The sequence below is a fragment of the Rhineura floridana genome, chromosome 5, assembly GCF_030035675.1.
Source record: "Rhineura floridana isolate rRhiFlo1 chromosome 5, rRhiFlo1.hap2, whole genome shotgun sequence".
Lineage (NCBI taxonomy): Eukaryota > Metazoa > Chordata > Lepidosauria > Squamata > Rhineuridae > Rhineura > Rhineura floridana.
In genome coordinates, this window is record NC_084484.1 from 7,003,277 (window position 1) to 7,018,641 (window position 15,365).

General features: G+C 44.3%; 1 protein-coding gene across 3 annotated transcripts in view; it reads left to right on the forward strand.

Annotated features, from left to right (window-relative positions):
- LOC133386210 (vacuolar protein sorting-associated protein 16 homolog) overlaps positions 1-15,365 on the forward strand; it is a 40,863-nt gene that overhangs the window by 12,277 nt on the left and 13,221 nt on the right. Inside the window, exon 6 of one of the 3 annotated variants that reach the window (XM_061629934.1) lies at positions 925-2,530. The exons of 1 other annotated variant lie outside the window; for it this stretch is intronic. In XM_061629934.1, the coding sequence (XP_061485918.1) occupies positions 925-954 (30 nt within the window). In that variant the 3' untranslated portion in view covers positions 955-2,530. One more of the 3 variants, XM_061629933.1, reaches the window with a different exon arrangement.

Sequence of the window (15,365 nt, forward strand, 5' to 3'; positions counted from 1 at the left end):
TGATAGGTCTGTTTTTCACAGGACCTTAATAAGATGTGTGTGCTTGCTACATAATTGGCTCTTCCAACATATGTCACTTTATGTATTCTTGTGTCAAGGCCCAACATGTTAAATAGTAGTTACTGCCTTAACCGGTAAGACAGTAAGATACTATTTAACGTACATTCTCAGTTACATTCAGGAGAGGTCCTCTTAGTTCCTTCATCACTGTGTGCTGCTTTTACTTTTGCTATTCTCTTCTGTAGAACTTTTTTCCCTTCAGGCGCACTTCTTGTCTTGCTGTCCAAGATTATGGAAAATCCTGTACTTGCAGCATAACTGCAGAATGGCAGTACAGATTTTTCTATGTCATTGGTGCGTCTCCTTTGTGCTCTAGAGGAACGTGTACCAGGTGAGATGATAGTTCGCAGCCTGTAGAATAGCAGCAACAATGATAATACAAATTTTATAGATCATTTTTTAAAGCCATTGAAGTGGTATACAAGATAAAGAACAATAAAATACAGAAACATAAGCCCTAAAATAATAACAGCAATTCAACACTCTAAAAACAATAAAACCATCCAGACGTCCTCCAAAAACAAATCAATTTAATCAGATGCTAAATTAATATTCCATAAATTACTGGGTTTCACCTCAGGGAAAACCTTCCTTAACAAAAATGTCTTCAGTAGGCATCTAGCCATCATCATGCTCCTGTTGCCACTGAGGCTTGTGAAGGCAGGGTTTTGAAGACTGGTACTACTTTTGCTTTGCCAGCTGTCTTTTTGGAATACCTCCTAGACGTAACTAGGGTGACAGGCAATTGAATTAAACAAACACAAGCTTCCAGATAATCTCTTCCGCCAAATTTTCATTAAAGATGTCTTAGGATTAACCCATACATGTACCTGGAGAATATTAATATTGTCCCTCTTATTGCAGTGTGTGAAACTACATCTTGTCTCAAAATAGACTGGAGGTAAACAGAACACGTGCATCTTTTCCCTCTAGAGGCACCCTTCTAGGCCAGTGCTGTGGAAACATGACCCTCCAGATGTTGCTGAGCTACAACTCTCCTCATCCTTGACCACTGGGGTACCAACAGTTTTTTTGGGCCTAATACACTGTATGTGGATTGAGCCCTCCACTCAATTTGCAAAAGAGGACTCACATTTGCATAAAATTTGCACATGCTTTGTGTCTTATGACAAATTTGTGTCTCTTGCAAGTAGGATGGAAGGTCCAAAAACAAATCAGGGCCACAAGCATTTAAGATGTCTGACGGATAATGTCAACGGGTGAAGCTTTTCCTTTTAATATTTCCTTCCTGGAAAAAGCATAACCTATTGAATTTCTTCCTGCCACACAGCTGTTAAGAGCACAACGGCTGTGCTTATCCCTTACAATTAATAATAATTTGTGTGCCTAAATATGATACAATAGGTCTTTTATATTTGATCTCAAGCTAACAATACTATATTCAGTTCAGGACTATGCATAGTAGTTCAAATTGTGGAGTCAAAAGAAATTTGAGATTTATAGTAACCAAGGGTCAGATGCACATGCTTGGAGAAATTCAAGATTAAATTTTTGAGAAGCAAGCAGTGTGATCTAGCAGCATTTGTTGTGGGTATTTATACCTCATAACTATAACAATGTTGTCAACACAGTTTCAATGCTTACTTTTCTTACAAAAAGGAAATTATTTGTTTCTCACCTTTCACTAGCAATAGTCCCAAAAGTGAGATGCGGTGTTAACAACCCAGAAAAAAAATGGTTGAAACTAATGGTATAAAATCAGAATACTTAAAACAGTGTTGTGGGACAGCTTCAGTCAATAGTCAATAGAATATGGCTCCAGCTAGTGTCAGCACCTGCCATGTCTTGAAGGGGGAGGGAATTCCGTAATTTGCTTTTGACATGAATATTCCCAAATTAGTGTTTATACCACCAGCAGCATCCACCTCCCCCCTGAACCCCTTTATTCCCCCTACCCATGAAAATGAAATTAATTCTCTCGCCCCATGTTATCTGTTTCATTATTTCTGTTTTCAATATTTATATCCTGCCTCTATAAAATATTAATGGCACCTTACAATTATTTCAAAATAATGAAAACAAAGTATCAGTAAAACCAACAAAGTTTAAAAACACACACCCTAAAAAGTTTTTAAAAAGCATTAATAGTAGCAATCAAGTTAAGGGTAATAACTACAAAAGCTCACTGAAATAAAACAGTCTTTGCTGCCTTCCTAAAAGTGAGGCTCTTCCATATCTTGGGTGCTACAGCTGAACTGACCAAGGAATTTCAGAAGGAAATCACCCTGTGTTTTATAGATTACAGCAAAGCCTTTGCCTGTGTAGATCATGAAAAACTATGGAATGCTTTAAAAGAAATGAGGGTGCCACAGCATCTGATTGTCCTGATGCACAACCTAAACTCTGGACAAGAGGCTACAGTAAGGACAGAATATGGAGAAACCAACTGATTCCCAGTCGGAAAGGATGTGAGATAGGGGTGTATTTTATCACCTTTTTTGTTTAATCTATACGCAGAACATACCATACAGAAAGCGGGATTGGACCAAGATGGAGGTGTGAAAACTGGAAGGAGAAATAACAATAATTTAAGATATGCAGACGATACCATACTACTAGTAATGATTTGAAACGAATGCTGATGAAAGTTAAAGAGGAAAGCACAAAAGCAGGACTACAGCTGAACGTCAAAAAGACTAAAGTAATGACAACAGAAGATTTATGCAACTTTAAAGTTGACAATGAGGACATTGAACTTGTCAAGGATTATCAGTGCCTTGGCACAGTCATTAACCAAAAAGGGGACAAAAGAAATCAGAAGGAGGCTAGGACTGGGGAGGGCAGCTGTGAGAGAACTAGAAAAGGTCCTCAAATGCAAAGATGTATCACTGAACACTAAAGTCAGGATCATTCAGACCATGGTATTCCCTACCTCTTATGTATGGATGTGAAAGTTGGACAGTGAAAAAAGCGAATAAGAGAAAAATCAACTCATTTGAAATGAGGAGTTGGAGGAGAGTTTGTGCATACCATGGACCACGAAAAAGAGAAATAATTGGGTGTTAGAACAAATTAAATCAGAACTATCACTGGAAGCTAAAATGATGAAACTGAGGTTATCATACTTTGGATACATAATGATTCACTAGAACAGACCATAATGCTGGGAAAAACAGAATGGAGTAGAAAAAGAGGAAGGCCAAACAAGAGATGGATTTATTCCATAAAGGAAGCCACAGACCTGAACTTCCAAGATCTGAACAGGGTGGTTTATACCAGATGCTATTGGAGGTTGCTCATAGGATCACCATAAGTCATAATCGACTTGAATGCATATAACAACAACAGAACAGCTGAACTAGCTCTGACAGCAGGGGAATCCACAGCAGGGCCTAAGATGATAAGTTAAATTGCCAGGTAGGCTCATATGGAGGAAGGCAGTTGTGATGTTCCTGTATTAGTGTATATATGGTAAGTGCTGTTTGTATAGGAGATACATGGTAAGTGGAATGAAAGAGGAGGGGGGAGTGAATGGGCAGTAGAATGCTGGATGATTGGCTGAGTGTTGAGAATGGCTGACAGTATAAATGGAAGGATGACAGTTAAATCTGGGTGGACGGTGAGCGTGAAGTGGGTTGTTTTGGTGGGTTTTTGAGAGGAGATTGGGTGGAGAGTGTGGAGTTCGGATTAATACTAAGACTAGTACCTCAGGAATAGATGTAGCCATATGCTTAAGTGCCTTTATGAAGAAATCTTGTTATCTTTGTTATTTAATAAATATATTTGGTTTACCAAAGGCCTGATCCTTGGCTGGGGTTTCACAGACCAGAAGGGAGGGTAAGGTAATGACCAAGGCTGAAGGGAAACTGTAACAAATGGTGGCAGCGGTGAAGGGGAGAATATAACACCACAAGTATTCAGAGCAAACCAGAATTATCTGCATTGATACAAAGGGAGTGGGACAGCTTGAGCACTCAGTCACAGAGGTAACCTGATAGAGAGACTCAGGCAGAGTCTCTGGAAATACTGGTTATAGGACGTGACTGGTGGTGCTGCCTAGCAGGGGGATCTGTTGAGATCTGTGCTAGAGCGGGGAGAGAAACCATAAAAAAAGGACAGTCCGGACTGGTGGAGTCCCTGGTAGTGCCTAGTGACAGGCAGTAACCACGAGCAGGTAGGAACCTGACAGGGAGAGCCAGGGAAGGGCGTCACAGGTGGTGGCAGTAGCGGTGGGATACGAACAAAGGAGACTACGTCACAGGTGTTGGCTGTAGCAGTGGTACGAATACTAGAGAATCCCTAACAGTGGTGGGGCAAACAGAAATAACAAAACAAGATTACTTGTGAGAGTGACTGGCAAAGAGTGTGTGGCAAAGAGTGAGTGAACTCAAACACCATGGCTGAATATATAAAAATGAAAAGAGAGGAGCTGGTGGAGAAGTGCATAACATTCAATTTACCACGAGGGTAAAGGGGTAGATGAATTGAGGGTAGCACTTATAGGATTTGCAACTGCCCAGCAAAAACAACCTGTCAGGGAAGCGACCCCAGAAGGATACTCAAGCAATCCCGCTTATATAGAGTATTTGAGAGAAAAGTTAAGATGGGAGGCTGAGGAAAAAGATAAACAGCGAGAGTTGGAAACTGAGAGATTGAGGAGGGAGGCTGAGGAAAAAGACAAGCAGAGGGTCTTTGAAATGGATGAGAAAGAAAAACAGAGGGAGTTGGAAATTGAGAGAATGAGAATGGGGTTTGAGGAGAGGGAGAAGCAACGAATATTGGATGCTGAATTAGAGGTAGAAAAGTTAAAGTTTGAAAGAGAGAAGTTTCATTCTGATGAAACAAGAAAGGACAGAAATGAAACAAAGATAAAGGTTACACCAAAAGACTTTGCAGTGTTTGAGCCTGGACAGGATCCACAAATTTACCTCAGTACTTTTGAAAAGGCAGCTCAATTGTGGGGGCTACCAGAGGATAAATATATGCAATATTTATCAAACCTGATCAAAGGGGAATTGGCTGAGGTATACCAATATTTCCCCTCAGACAAGCCCGTCACCTATGCTGAGTTTAAAGAGGCAGTATACAAAAGATTCAGACTGGGACCTGACTACTTTAGGAAGTTATTTCGAAACTGTCAGATCCAAGCAGGGAGGTCTTTTGTTGAACTGGGAGCTAAGTTGATGGATATATTTGGAAAGTGGATGAGTAGTGCCAAAGCTCAGTCAGTGGAAGAGGTGAAAAGCCTCATGATACTGGATCAATTATTCCATCAGTTACCACCAGAAATAAGGCTCCTTGTCAAAGACGGTTCCCCTACATCTGTTCAGGAGGCTGCAGAGATGGCGGATCACTTCGCCTCCAATAGAACTGGCTGGGTGGGGAAAACATCAAGAGAGTTTAAACCCAGACCATATAACGGTGGCAGAAAGATGTGGTACCACAGTGAGTGAGTCCTCCAGTAAAATCTGAAGGGCACAGGACACCCCAGAGTGGATCTGTGTACCCTAAGGCAGAGGAGAAATTATGCGATAAATGTGGTAGACCGGGGCACCTACGTTTTCAATGTGAGGTTGCCAACCCCATTAGTAATCCTGCTCAGGCAAGGGCAGTAAAGATAGAACCAAAAGAGCTAACAGCGAAAAAGGTTCAGTTCTGCCAGATAAACTGGACAGAAGTAAAAGACTTGGATTTGAGTCTAAGAGAGGAAGTGTGTGCTCAAGGGGCAAATTATTGGGCATTGCTTGATACTGGTGCCGCTCAGACATTGCTGAGGCCAGATTTAATAAAATCTGAGGAAATATTACCTCAGGAAACAGTGACTATCCAAGGAGTGAGGGGAGATCCAGAAAGCTTACCCATAGCCCTAGTGAAAATGAAATGGAGAAATAAAGAGGGAAAATATAAAGTCGGTATTAATGCCCAACAACAAGAACCAGTGATACTGGGAAGAGATGTTATGGGGGCACAGGGGGAAATATATGTGGTGACGAGACAGCAACTTGGCAAAGAAACAGAAGCCATGTTAACACAGGCTGAAGGAAACAGGGTGGAATCTGTTTGCGAGCCTCAGGTCACCATAGCAACCACTAGCAGGCCTGCTGAAGGAGACAAACTGTATCAAGTGGTCTCTGGGGAAGAGACAGAGCATTTCAGAGAAGAACTGGATGATTCCAGTTTGAAGCAAATAAAGGAGCAAGCCCTGACCCAACAGATTCCTTTCACTGACAAACTGAGGAATCAAGTTGTGTGTGAGAATGGGATTTTATATAGACTGTGGATGCCTGCTGAGAGAAAGGATGAATGTGAACCAGTGAAGCAATTGATAGTACCTAGCAAATACAGAACCAGATTGCTAGAGGTAGCTCACGATGTCCCATGTGGAGGACATCTGGGAATAAAAAAGACCAAGAGGAGATTGGCTGCACACTATTATTGGTCAAATATCTCCAAAGATGTAAAACAACATTGTCTATCTTGTGGTATATGCCAAAAGGTGGGAAAAATGGAGTAAAGACTAAGGCACCCTTAAAGCCCCTTCCTATAATTGGACAACCCTTTTATAGAGTGGGAATAGATTTGGTGGGCCCTTTTTCCAAACCCACAAGGCATGGCAAGAAATATCTATTGGTGGTGGTGGATTTTGCCACCAGGTACCCAGACGCAGAAGCACTAAGATCTGTAGAAGCCCCTGTAGTGGCAGAGGCTTTGTTAAAAATCTTTATGAGGCTGGGTTTCCCTCATGAAGTGCTGACGGATCAAGGCAGTGTATTCATGGGAGAAGTGATGCAATGTATGTGGAAGTGTTGTGGTCTAAAACATCTAAAGACCACCACTTAGCATCCAGCCACTAACGGATTGACTGAGAGATTTAATGGAGTTTTGAAGGGCATGATAAGAAGCTATGTTCAAGATCACCCACAAGACTGGGATGAACGTTTGGGATGCTTCTTATTTGCATACAGAGAAGTCCCTCAAGAGTCAACAGGCTTCTCACCCTTTGAACTGATGTTCACTAGAAAAGTGAGGGGACCTTTGGAACTGCTAAAAAATTCATGGGAAGGAACCCTGGGAGAGTACAAAACATCTGTAGTAGATTTTGTATTGGAATTCTGCAATAAATTAACATCAATGATAGAAGTAGTGAAAGAGTATTTGAGTCAAGCACAGGAGAAGCAGAGTTACTGGTATGACAGAACAGCCAGGGAACGTGTGTATGATGTGGGAGATACGGTTATGGCGTTCATACCCAGGAAACATGACAAATTACAGGCTAGCTGGGAAGGACCATATACCACAAGAGAAAGGCTTGACACAGTGACATATGTAATCACCACAGACCAATTAAACAAAAGCAAAGTGGTACATGTAAATATGTTGAAGCCTTACCATACCAGGGATGCAAAGGTGTTGCAAGTTACCTTATTCCCTGAGGGAAGTGGGCCTGAACTTCCGGATTTGGTACAGGAAAGCAAAGACAAAGGAGGGGTAGATCAAGTGGAATGGTCAGAGGAGGTGAAGGAGGAAGTAAAGGAAGAGATTCTGAGAGTTTTGAAAAACTATGTGAATCTCTTCAGCAACAGACCTGGCCGAACCAGTATAGCCAAACATTCCATTGATACTGGAGATCATGCCCCAATCAGATATATGCCGTACTGTGTGAATGGGAAAGTTTTGAGTGAAATCAAAAAGGAGGTCGAAGATATGCTGGAACTAGGAGTGATCAGGGAATCTATCAGTCCCTGGGCCTCAAGTATTGTCCTGGTTCCGAAAAAAGATGGAACGACAAGATTTTGCATTGATTATCGGCTAATCAATAAAATTACTGTCCCAGATGCGTATCCTATGCCTAGGATGGACGCAATGTGATTTTTTCTATGATATATTGTATTTTACCTTGTTTGTTCACCGCCCTGAGAGCTATTCTGCTAAGGGCGGTATATAAATTGAAATAATAAATAAAATAATAAATAAATAAATGTTAGAGTTGTTGGGGGCAGCAACCATTATCTCTACGTTAGACCTCTGTAAAGGATTTTGGCAAATGGAACTAGACGAGCAATCCAGAGCCAAAACTGCCTTCAGTACACCAGATGGGTTATATGAGTTTGTGACCTTACCCATGGGACTAAGGAACTCACCAAGTTCGTTTCAGAGGCTAATCAATACTGTGTTGCGAGGCATGTCAGATTTTGCAGTGGCCTATATCGATGACGTGGCCATTTTTAGCAAGTCGGTGCCTGAGCATGTCCAACACCTGACAACAGTATTAGAGGCACTAAGAAAGGCAGGCCTCACAATAAAAGCGAAGAAATGCCAGTTTGGGTTGAAGGAGGTGGTCTATTTAGGACATAAGGTGGGGAGTGGGAAAATCACCCCCTTATGGAGCAAGGTGGAGGCAATACAAGCGTGGCCTATCCCCTTAACCAAAAAGCAAGTTAGGGCATTTCTAGGTGTGGCTGGTTTTTATAGAAAGTTTGTGAAAGATTTTGGGGGAATAGCAACCCCCTTGCATGAATTGACAAAGAAAAAGTGTTCTGAGCGTGTGGTATGGACGGATGAATGTCAGAAGGCTTTTGATCTGCTGAAGCAAGCCTTGTGCCAAGGACCCATATTAATAGCACCAGACTATGAGCAACCATTCATCGTGGCTACAGATGCGTCAGACCTCGCGCTGGGAGTCGTCTTGCTGCAGGAGAGAGAAGGCACCAGACATCCAGTGGCGTATCTAAGTCGCAAGCTGACGCCGAGGGAGAAAAACTATTTGTCGGTCCAAAAGGAGTGCCTAGCGGTCGTGTGGGGACTGAATAAGTTGCGCCCATACTTATGGGGACGAAGATTCACTGTAACAACGGATCATCGGGCCTTGTTATGGTTACAGACTATGAAAAACCATAATACTATGCTGCAGAGGTGGTCCTGGGCCCTACAAGACTATCAAGTGGACTTCCAGTTCATCAAAGGCAAGGACAATGTATTGGCCGATGGACTGTCAAGGCAGGTGGCTGGGACTGCAGTGACGTGACCAGACGGAGGAACAAAGAAAGACATTTTCCCCAGAGAGACTTGTTTTACTTATTAACGCGACGTATGAATCCTGGAACAGGAATAATACTCTGCCGTTATTTTAAGGGGGGGGAAATGTGATGTTCCTGTATTAGTGTATATATGGTAAGTGCTGTTTGTATAGGAGATACATGGTAAGTGGAATGAAAGAGGAGGGGGGAGTGAATGGGCAGTAGAATGCTGGATGATTGGCTGAGTGTTGAGAATGGCTGACAGTATAAATGGAAGGATGACAGTTAAATCTGGGTGGACGGTGAGCGTGAAGTGGGTTGTTTTGGTGGGTTTTTGAGAGGAGATTGGGTGGAGAGTGTGGAGTTCGGATTAATTCTAAGACCAGTACCTCAGGAATAGATGTAACCATATGCTTAAGTGCCTTTATGAAGAAATCTTGTTATCTTTGTTATTTAATAAATATATTTAGTTTACCAAAGGCCTGATCCTTGACTGGGGTTTCACAGACCAGAAGGGAGGGTAAGGTAATGACCAAGGCTGAAGGGAAACTGTAACAAATGGTGGCAGCGGTGAAGGGGAGAATATAACACCACAAGTATTCAGAGCAAACCAGAATTATCTGCATTGATACAAAGGGAGTGGGACAGCTTGAGCACTCAGTCACAGAGGTAACCTGATAGAGAGACTCAGGCAGAGTCTCTGGAAATACTGGTTATAGGACGTGACTGGTGGTGCTGCCTAGCAGGGGGATCTGTTGAGATCTGTGCTAGAGCGGGGAGAGAAACCATAAAAAGGTAGGTAATGGGAGTTATGGCGTTGGGAGGAGAATGTGCCAGGTAAGGGGAACTCGTCCCAGACAAGTTGTGTCTGTGCCTTGTTCCGGTTCTCCTCGTATCCACAGGACTGTTGGTTGTACTGTCAGCCAGCTCTCGGATTTCCAGGTGCTGCTCTTAAATGCTAGGTTGGTCGTTAATAAAACCCCCCTTATCCACGATTTGATTGTGGAGAAGGGTGCCGACCTTGTGTGCATTACCGAAACCTGGGTGGGTGAGCAGGGAGGAGTTGCTCTTTCCCAGCTTTGCCCACCTGGGTATTCGGTGCAGCACTGTGGTAGATCTGAGGGCCGGGGAGGCGGGGTTGCTGTGGTCTATCGGAGTTCTTTCTCTCTCACCAAGCACCCTGTCCAGACGGCGACTGGTTTGGAGTGTCTTCATCTTGTGCTGGGCCAAGGAGACAGATTGGGAATACTATTGGTGTACCGCCCACCTTGCTGCCCAATGGCTTCCCTAGCTGAGCTGACGGTGATAGTCTCGGAGGTATTGTGATATCCCCCAGACTTGTGGTACTGGGGGATGTCAACATTCATGCCGAGGCTGTCTTGTTCGGGGCAGCTCAGGACTTCATGGCCTCCATGACAACCATGGGGCTGTCTCAAGTTGCTACTGGCCCGACGCATGTATCAGGACATACTCTTGATTTGATCTTCGCCACTGGTCATGGAGATGGTGATCTGAGGGTGGGGTATTTTTCATCTACTCCATTGTCATGGACAGATCACCGCTTGCTGAGCTTTAGACTCACGGCAGCCCTTTCCCTCTGCAGAGGTGGGGGACCTATTAAGTTGGTCTGCTCCCGGAGGCTTATGGATCCTGTTGCTTTCCAGAGCGCTCTGGGAGTTTTTCCGGCTGATAGCACTGGCGCTCCTGTCGAGGCTATGGTCGATCTGTGGAATGCGGAGATGACCCGGGCCATTGACATGATCGCTCCCGCGCGCCCCCTTCGGTGCAGAACTCAAACAGCACCGTGGTATACCCCAGAGCTGAGAGTGATGAAGCAAGAGAGAAGGAGGCTAGAGTGCAGGTGGAGGTGAACTCCTGACGGATGTAGTCATTCTTTGGTGAGTGCTTCTACTAAGTTGTATGTAAAAGCGGTTAGGGCGGCAAAAAAGTCATATTTTGCTGCCACCATTAGATCATCTCTTTGCCGCCCAGCGGAGCTTTTTAGGGTGGTACGAGGGCTTTTACATTCTGGCCCTCCTGATACTAAGGAAACATCGGAAGCCCGCTGCAACGAATTTGCGGAGCACTTCCAGGACAAGATTGCTTGCATCCGTCGGGACTTAGACTCTGATGTTATGACAGATGACTCCATTGAAGTGTCCAGAGCGCGGTCTTGTCCTTCATTGTTGGATGAGTTTCAGTTGGTGCAGCTCGAGGAAGTGGACAAGGTGCTTGGAATGGTGCGGGCGACCACGTCTGCCCTTGATCCTTGCCCATCTTGGCTGGTGAAGGCCAGCAGGGCTGTAACCACCGGCTGGGCCAAAGAGGTGATAAACGCCTCCTTGAGAGAGGGAGTAGTCCCTGGTAGTCTCAAGGAGGCAGTAGTGAGACCTCTTCTAAAGAAACCTTCTTTGGACCCAGATATTTTGAACAACTATAGACCGGTGGCGAATGTCCCTTTTTTGGGCAAGGTCCTGGAGCTGGTGGTCACCGGCCAGCTCCAGGCGCTCTTGGATGAAACCGATTATCTGGATCCGTTTCAATCCAGTTTTAGGCCCGGTTTTGGCACTGAAACAGCCTTGGTCGCCCTGTATGATGACCTTTGTCGGGAGAGGGACAGGGGCAGCGTGACTCTGTTGATTCTCCTTGATCTCTCAGCGGCGTTTGATACCATCGACCATGGTATCCTTCTGGGGAGGCTTGTGGAGTTGGGAGTTGGGGGCACTGCTTGGCAGTGGCTCTGCTCCTACTTAACGGATCGTCGCCAGAAGGTAGTGCTTGGGGAACATTGCTCGACACCCTGGACTCTCCATTGTGGAGTCCCTCAGGGGTCGGTCTTGTCCCCCATGCTCTTTAACATCTACATGCAGCCTCTGGGTGCGGTCATCAGGAGTTTTGGAGTGCGTTGCCATCAGTATGCTGATGACACGCAACTCTACTTCTCCTTTTCACCTTCTTCAGGTGAGGCTGTTGATGTGCTGAACCGTTGCCTGACCGCGATAATGGACTGGATGAGAGCTAATAAACTGAAACTTAATCCAGACAAGACTGAGACACTGTTGGTGAGCTCTTTACCTGCCCAGATGGAGGATGTTCATCCTGTTCTAGATGGGGTTACACTCCCCTTGAAGGAACAGGTTCATAGTTTGGGGGTCCTTTTTGACCCTTCCTTGACGCTTGAGGCTCAAGTGGCCTCGGTGGCACGGAATGCGTTTTACCATCTTCGCTTAGTAGCCCAACTATGCCCCTATCTGGACAGTGACGATCTCACCTCAGTTGTTCATGCTCTGGTAACCTCTAGACTGGACTACTGTAATGCGCTCTACGTAGGGCTGCTCTTGAAGACCGTTCAGAAACTTCAGCTAGTGCAAAATGCGGCAGCCAGGTTGTTGACGAGGACTCGCTGGTCTGCGCATATAACACCTGTCCTGGCCCGCCTGCACTGGCTGCCTATTCGTTTCCGAGCCAGATTCAAGGTGCTGGTTTTGACCTATAAAGCCTTACACGGTGTGGGACCACAATACCTTGTGGAACGCCTCTCCCGCTATGAACCTACCCGTTCACTTCGTTCAGTATCCAAGGCCCTCCTCCGGGTACCAACTCATCAGGATGCCCAGAGGATTGTTATTAGATCTAGGGCCTTTTCTGTGGTGGCCCCCGAACTGTGGAACAGCCTACCTGAGGAGATATGCCTGGCGCCTTCGGTACTTTCTTTTAGGCGCCAGGTTAAGACCTGGCTATACTCCCAGGCATTTTAATGTTCAATGTGTTTCATTTAATATTTTTCGTTTAACTTGTTGCTGATTTTATTATAATTTTATTGTAATATTGTATTTTAATCTTGTTTTGTTCACCGCCCAGAGAGCTATTCGCTATGGGCGGTTTAAAAATGAAATAAATAAATAAATAAATAAAGGACAGTCCGGACTGGTGGAGTCCCTGGTGGTGCCTAGTGACAGGCAGTAACCACGAGCAGGTAGGAACCTGACAGGGACAGCCAGGGAAGGGCGTAGAAAAATAGGAAGGCCAAACAAGAGATGGATTTATTCCATAATGGAAGCCACAGACCTGAACTTCCAAGATCTGAACAGGGTGGTTTATAGCAAATGCTATTGGAGGTTGCTCATAGGATCACCATAAGTCATAATCGACTTGAATGCATTTAACAACAACAGAACAGCTGAACTAGCTCTGACAGCAGGGGAATCCACAGCAGGGCCTAAGATGATAAGTTAAATTGCCAGGTAGGCTCATATGGAGGAAGGCAGTCTATAGCAGTTAGTGGGTCTTGATTTGGTTTTTATTCCATGCCATCATTTGAGCAGGGTAGTTCATGGGAAGGGAGGAAGTCTAGGCCAGGGTGCAGGTACTATCATCTCCTGATGATGACCATCAAGGATCTCGGAGAACTGTTGGGGCAACCCTCCTTCAACTTCCCTGAGGTTACTTAAAACATATGTATCCTGAAAGAAGGCATAAGTAATGTTATGTTATCTTGAGAATTGTTATTTAATTCTGAGAATTGTATTTTATTGATGTATTATGTTTTATTGATGTATTATGTTTCATGTTTTTTGTAAGCTGCCTTGAGGGCCTTTTGGCTGTAAGGCGGGGTATAAATTTAATAAATAATAAATAAGCCCAGGCCAGGGAGCTTCTGCCATCAGTTGGCCTAAGAGGACTCTTATTATTTTATGTTGCATACCATTTATTTGCTTTATTCTTTTAAAATTGTAAACCACTGTGGTGTAGCTGCTACAATCAACAGCTCTCCAACTGCATTTCTATAAGGAAACAAGAACAAAGCAATACACGAAAAGGCCAGATAACATGGGACTGCACTGCACTGCTATACCCTACTGTGTCAGTTACCCTCCCCCCTGAAATACTAATATCAACACTGGCCTATTTTGCATGTTTTCTCAATTACAGTATCCACCCCATGCAATATGGATATACTTAGGGACATAAGCTAAGTCAGACATTGGTCCCTCTAGCTCAGTATTTATACTGACTAGCAGCAGCTCTCCAGAGTTTCAGACAGGGATCTCTCCTAGCCCTGCCTGGAGATTTCAGGGTTTGCACCTAGGACCTTTTGCATGCAATGCATGTGCTCTACCACTGAGTGATAGCACTCTCGTGAATGGTGGACACAATGGATTTTATTTGCATAAGCAGAGTAACCTTTAAGATATTTACATTCCCCACCCCAAAAATCTTTTTGCATGAAGTTAGTTACAGCATAAACTCCCATCTTTGCTGCTGTTTTTGCTTTTGGGTAGACAATCAGAAGTGTAATGGCACATTCAGAAGTGCAGGGTCCCTTCATAATAGTCACAGCTACAGCCCCTTCTAAGATTATACAACTTTCTAAGATTATAGAATAATCTAGCCAGGTCTGAATACTACTTTTGTCTTCTCTATCACTGTCCCCATTTGACGGTCCTTTCTCACTGTCAGAGATATTGCTTGAATTGCTGAATTCGGTGTCTGCACGTTTATCTCCTGCTGTACCAAACTGCTTGATGTAGGTTTTTTATTTATTTATTTATTTATTTATTTATTTATTTTCATTTATAAACCGCCCATAGCCAATGGCTCCCTGGGCGGTGTACAACATACAATAATACAATAAATGAACAAAATCACAGATAAAAATACAAATTCATAATAACACTAAATGATATTAGCATAGCTAAAACATTAAAACAGTAAAATGCATAGAAATATATTAAAATGCCTGGGAGAATAGGAAGGTTTTAGCCTGGTGCCGAAAGGATAGCAGCGTAGGCGCCAGGCGTACCTCCTTGGGGAGACTGTTCCACAATTCGGGGGCCACCACCGAAAAGGCCCTAGATCTTGTCATTACCCTCCGAGCCTCTCGGTGAGACGGTACTCGGAGGAGGGCCTTAGATGTCGAACGAAGTGTACGGGTAGGTTCATAGCAGGAGAGGCGTTCCATCAGATATTGCGGGCCCACACCGTGTAAGGCTTTATAGGTCAATACCAGCACCTTGAATCTGGCCCGGAAACAAATCGACAACCAGTGCAAACGGGCCAGAACAGGTGTAATATGTGAGGACTGCTTGGTCCTCGTCAGTAGTCTGGCTGCTGCGTTTTGCACTAGCTGCAGCTTCCGAACTGTCTTCAAGGGCAGCCCCACGTAGAGTGCATTACAGTAATCCAATCTAGAGGTCACTAGAGCATGAACAACTGAGGCGAGGTCGTCACCGCCAAGATAGGGGCGTAGTTGGGCTACCAAACAAAGATGGTAAAACGCATTCTGAGCCACCGAGGCTACCTGAGCCTCGAGTGACAAGGAAGGGT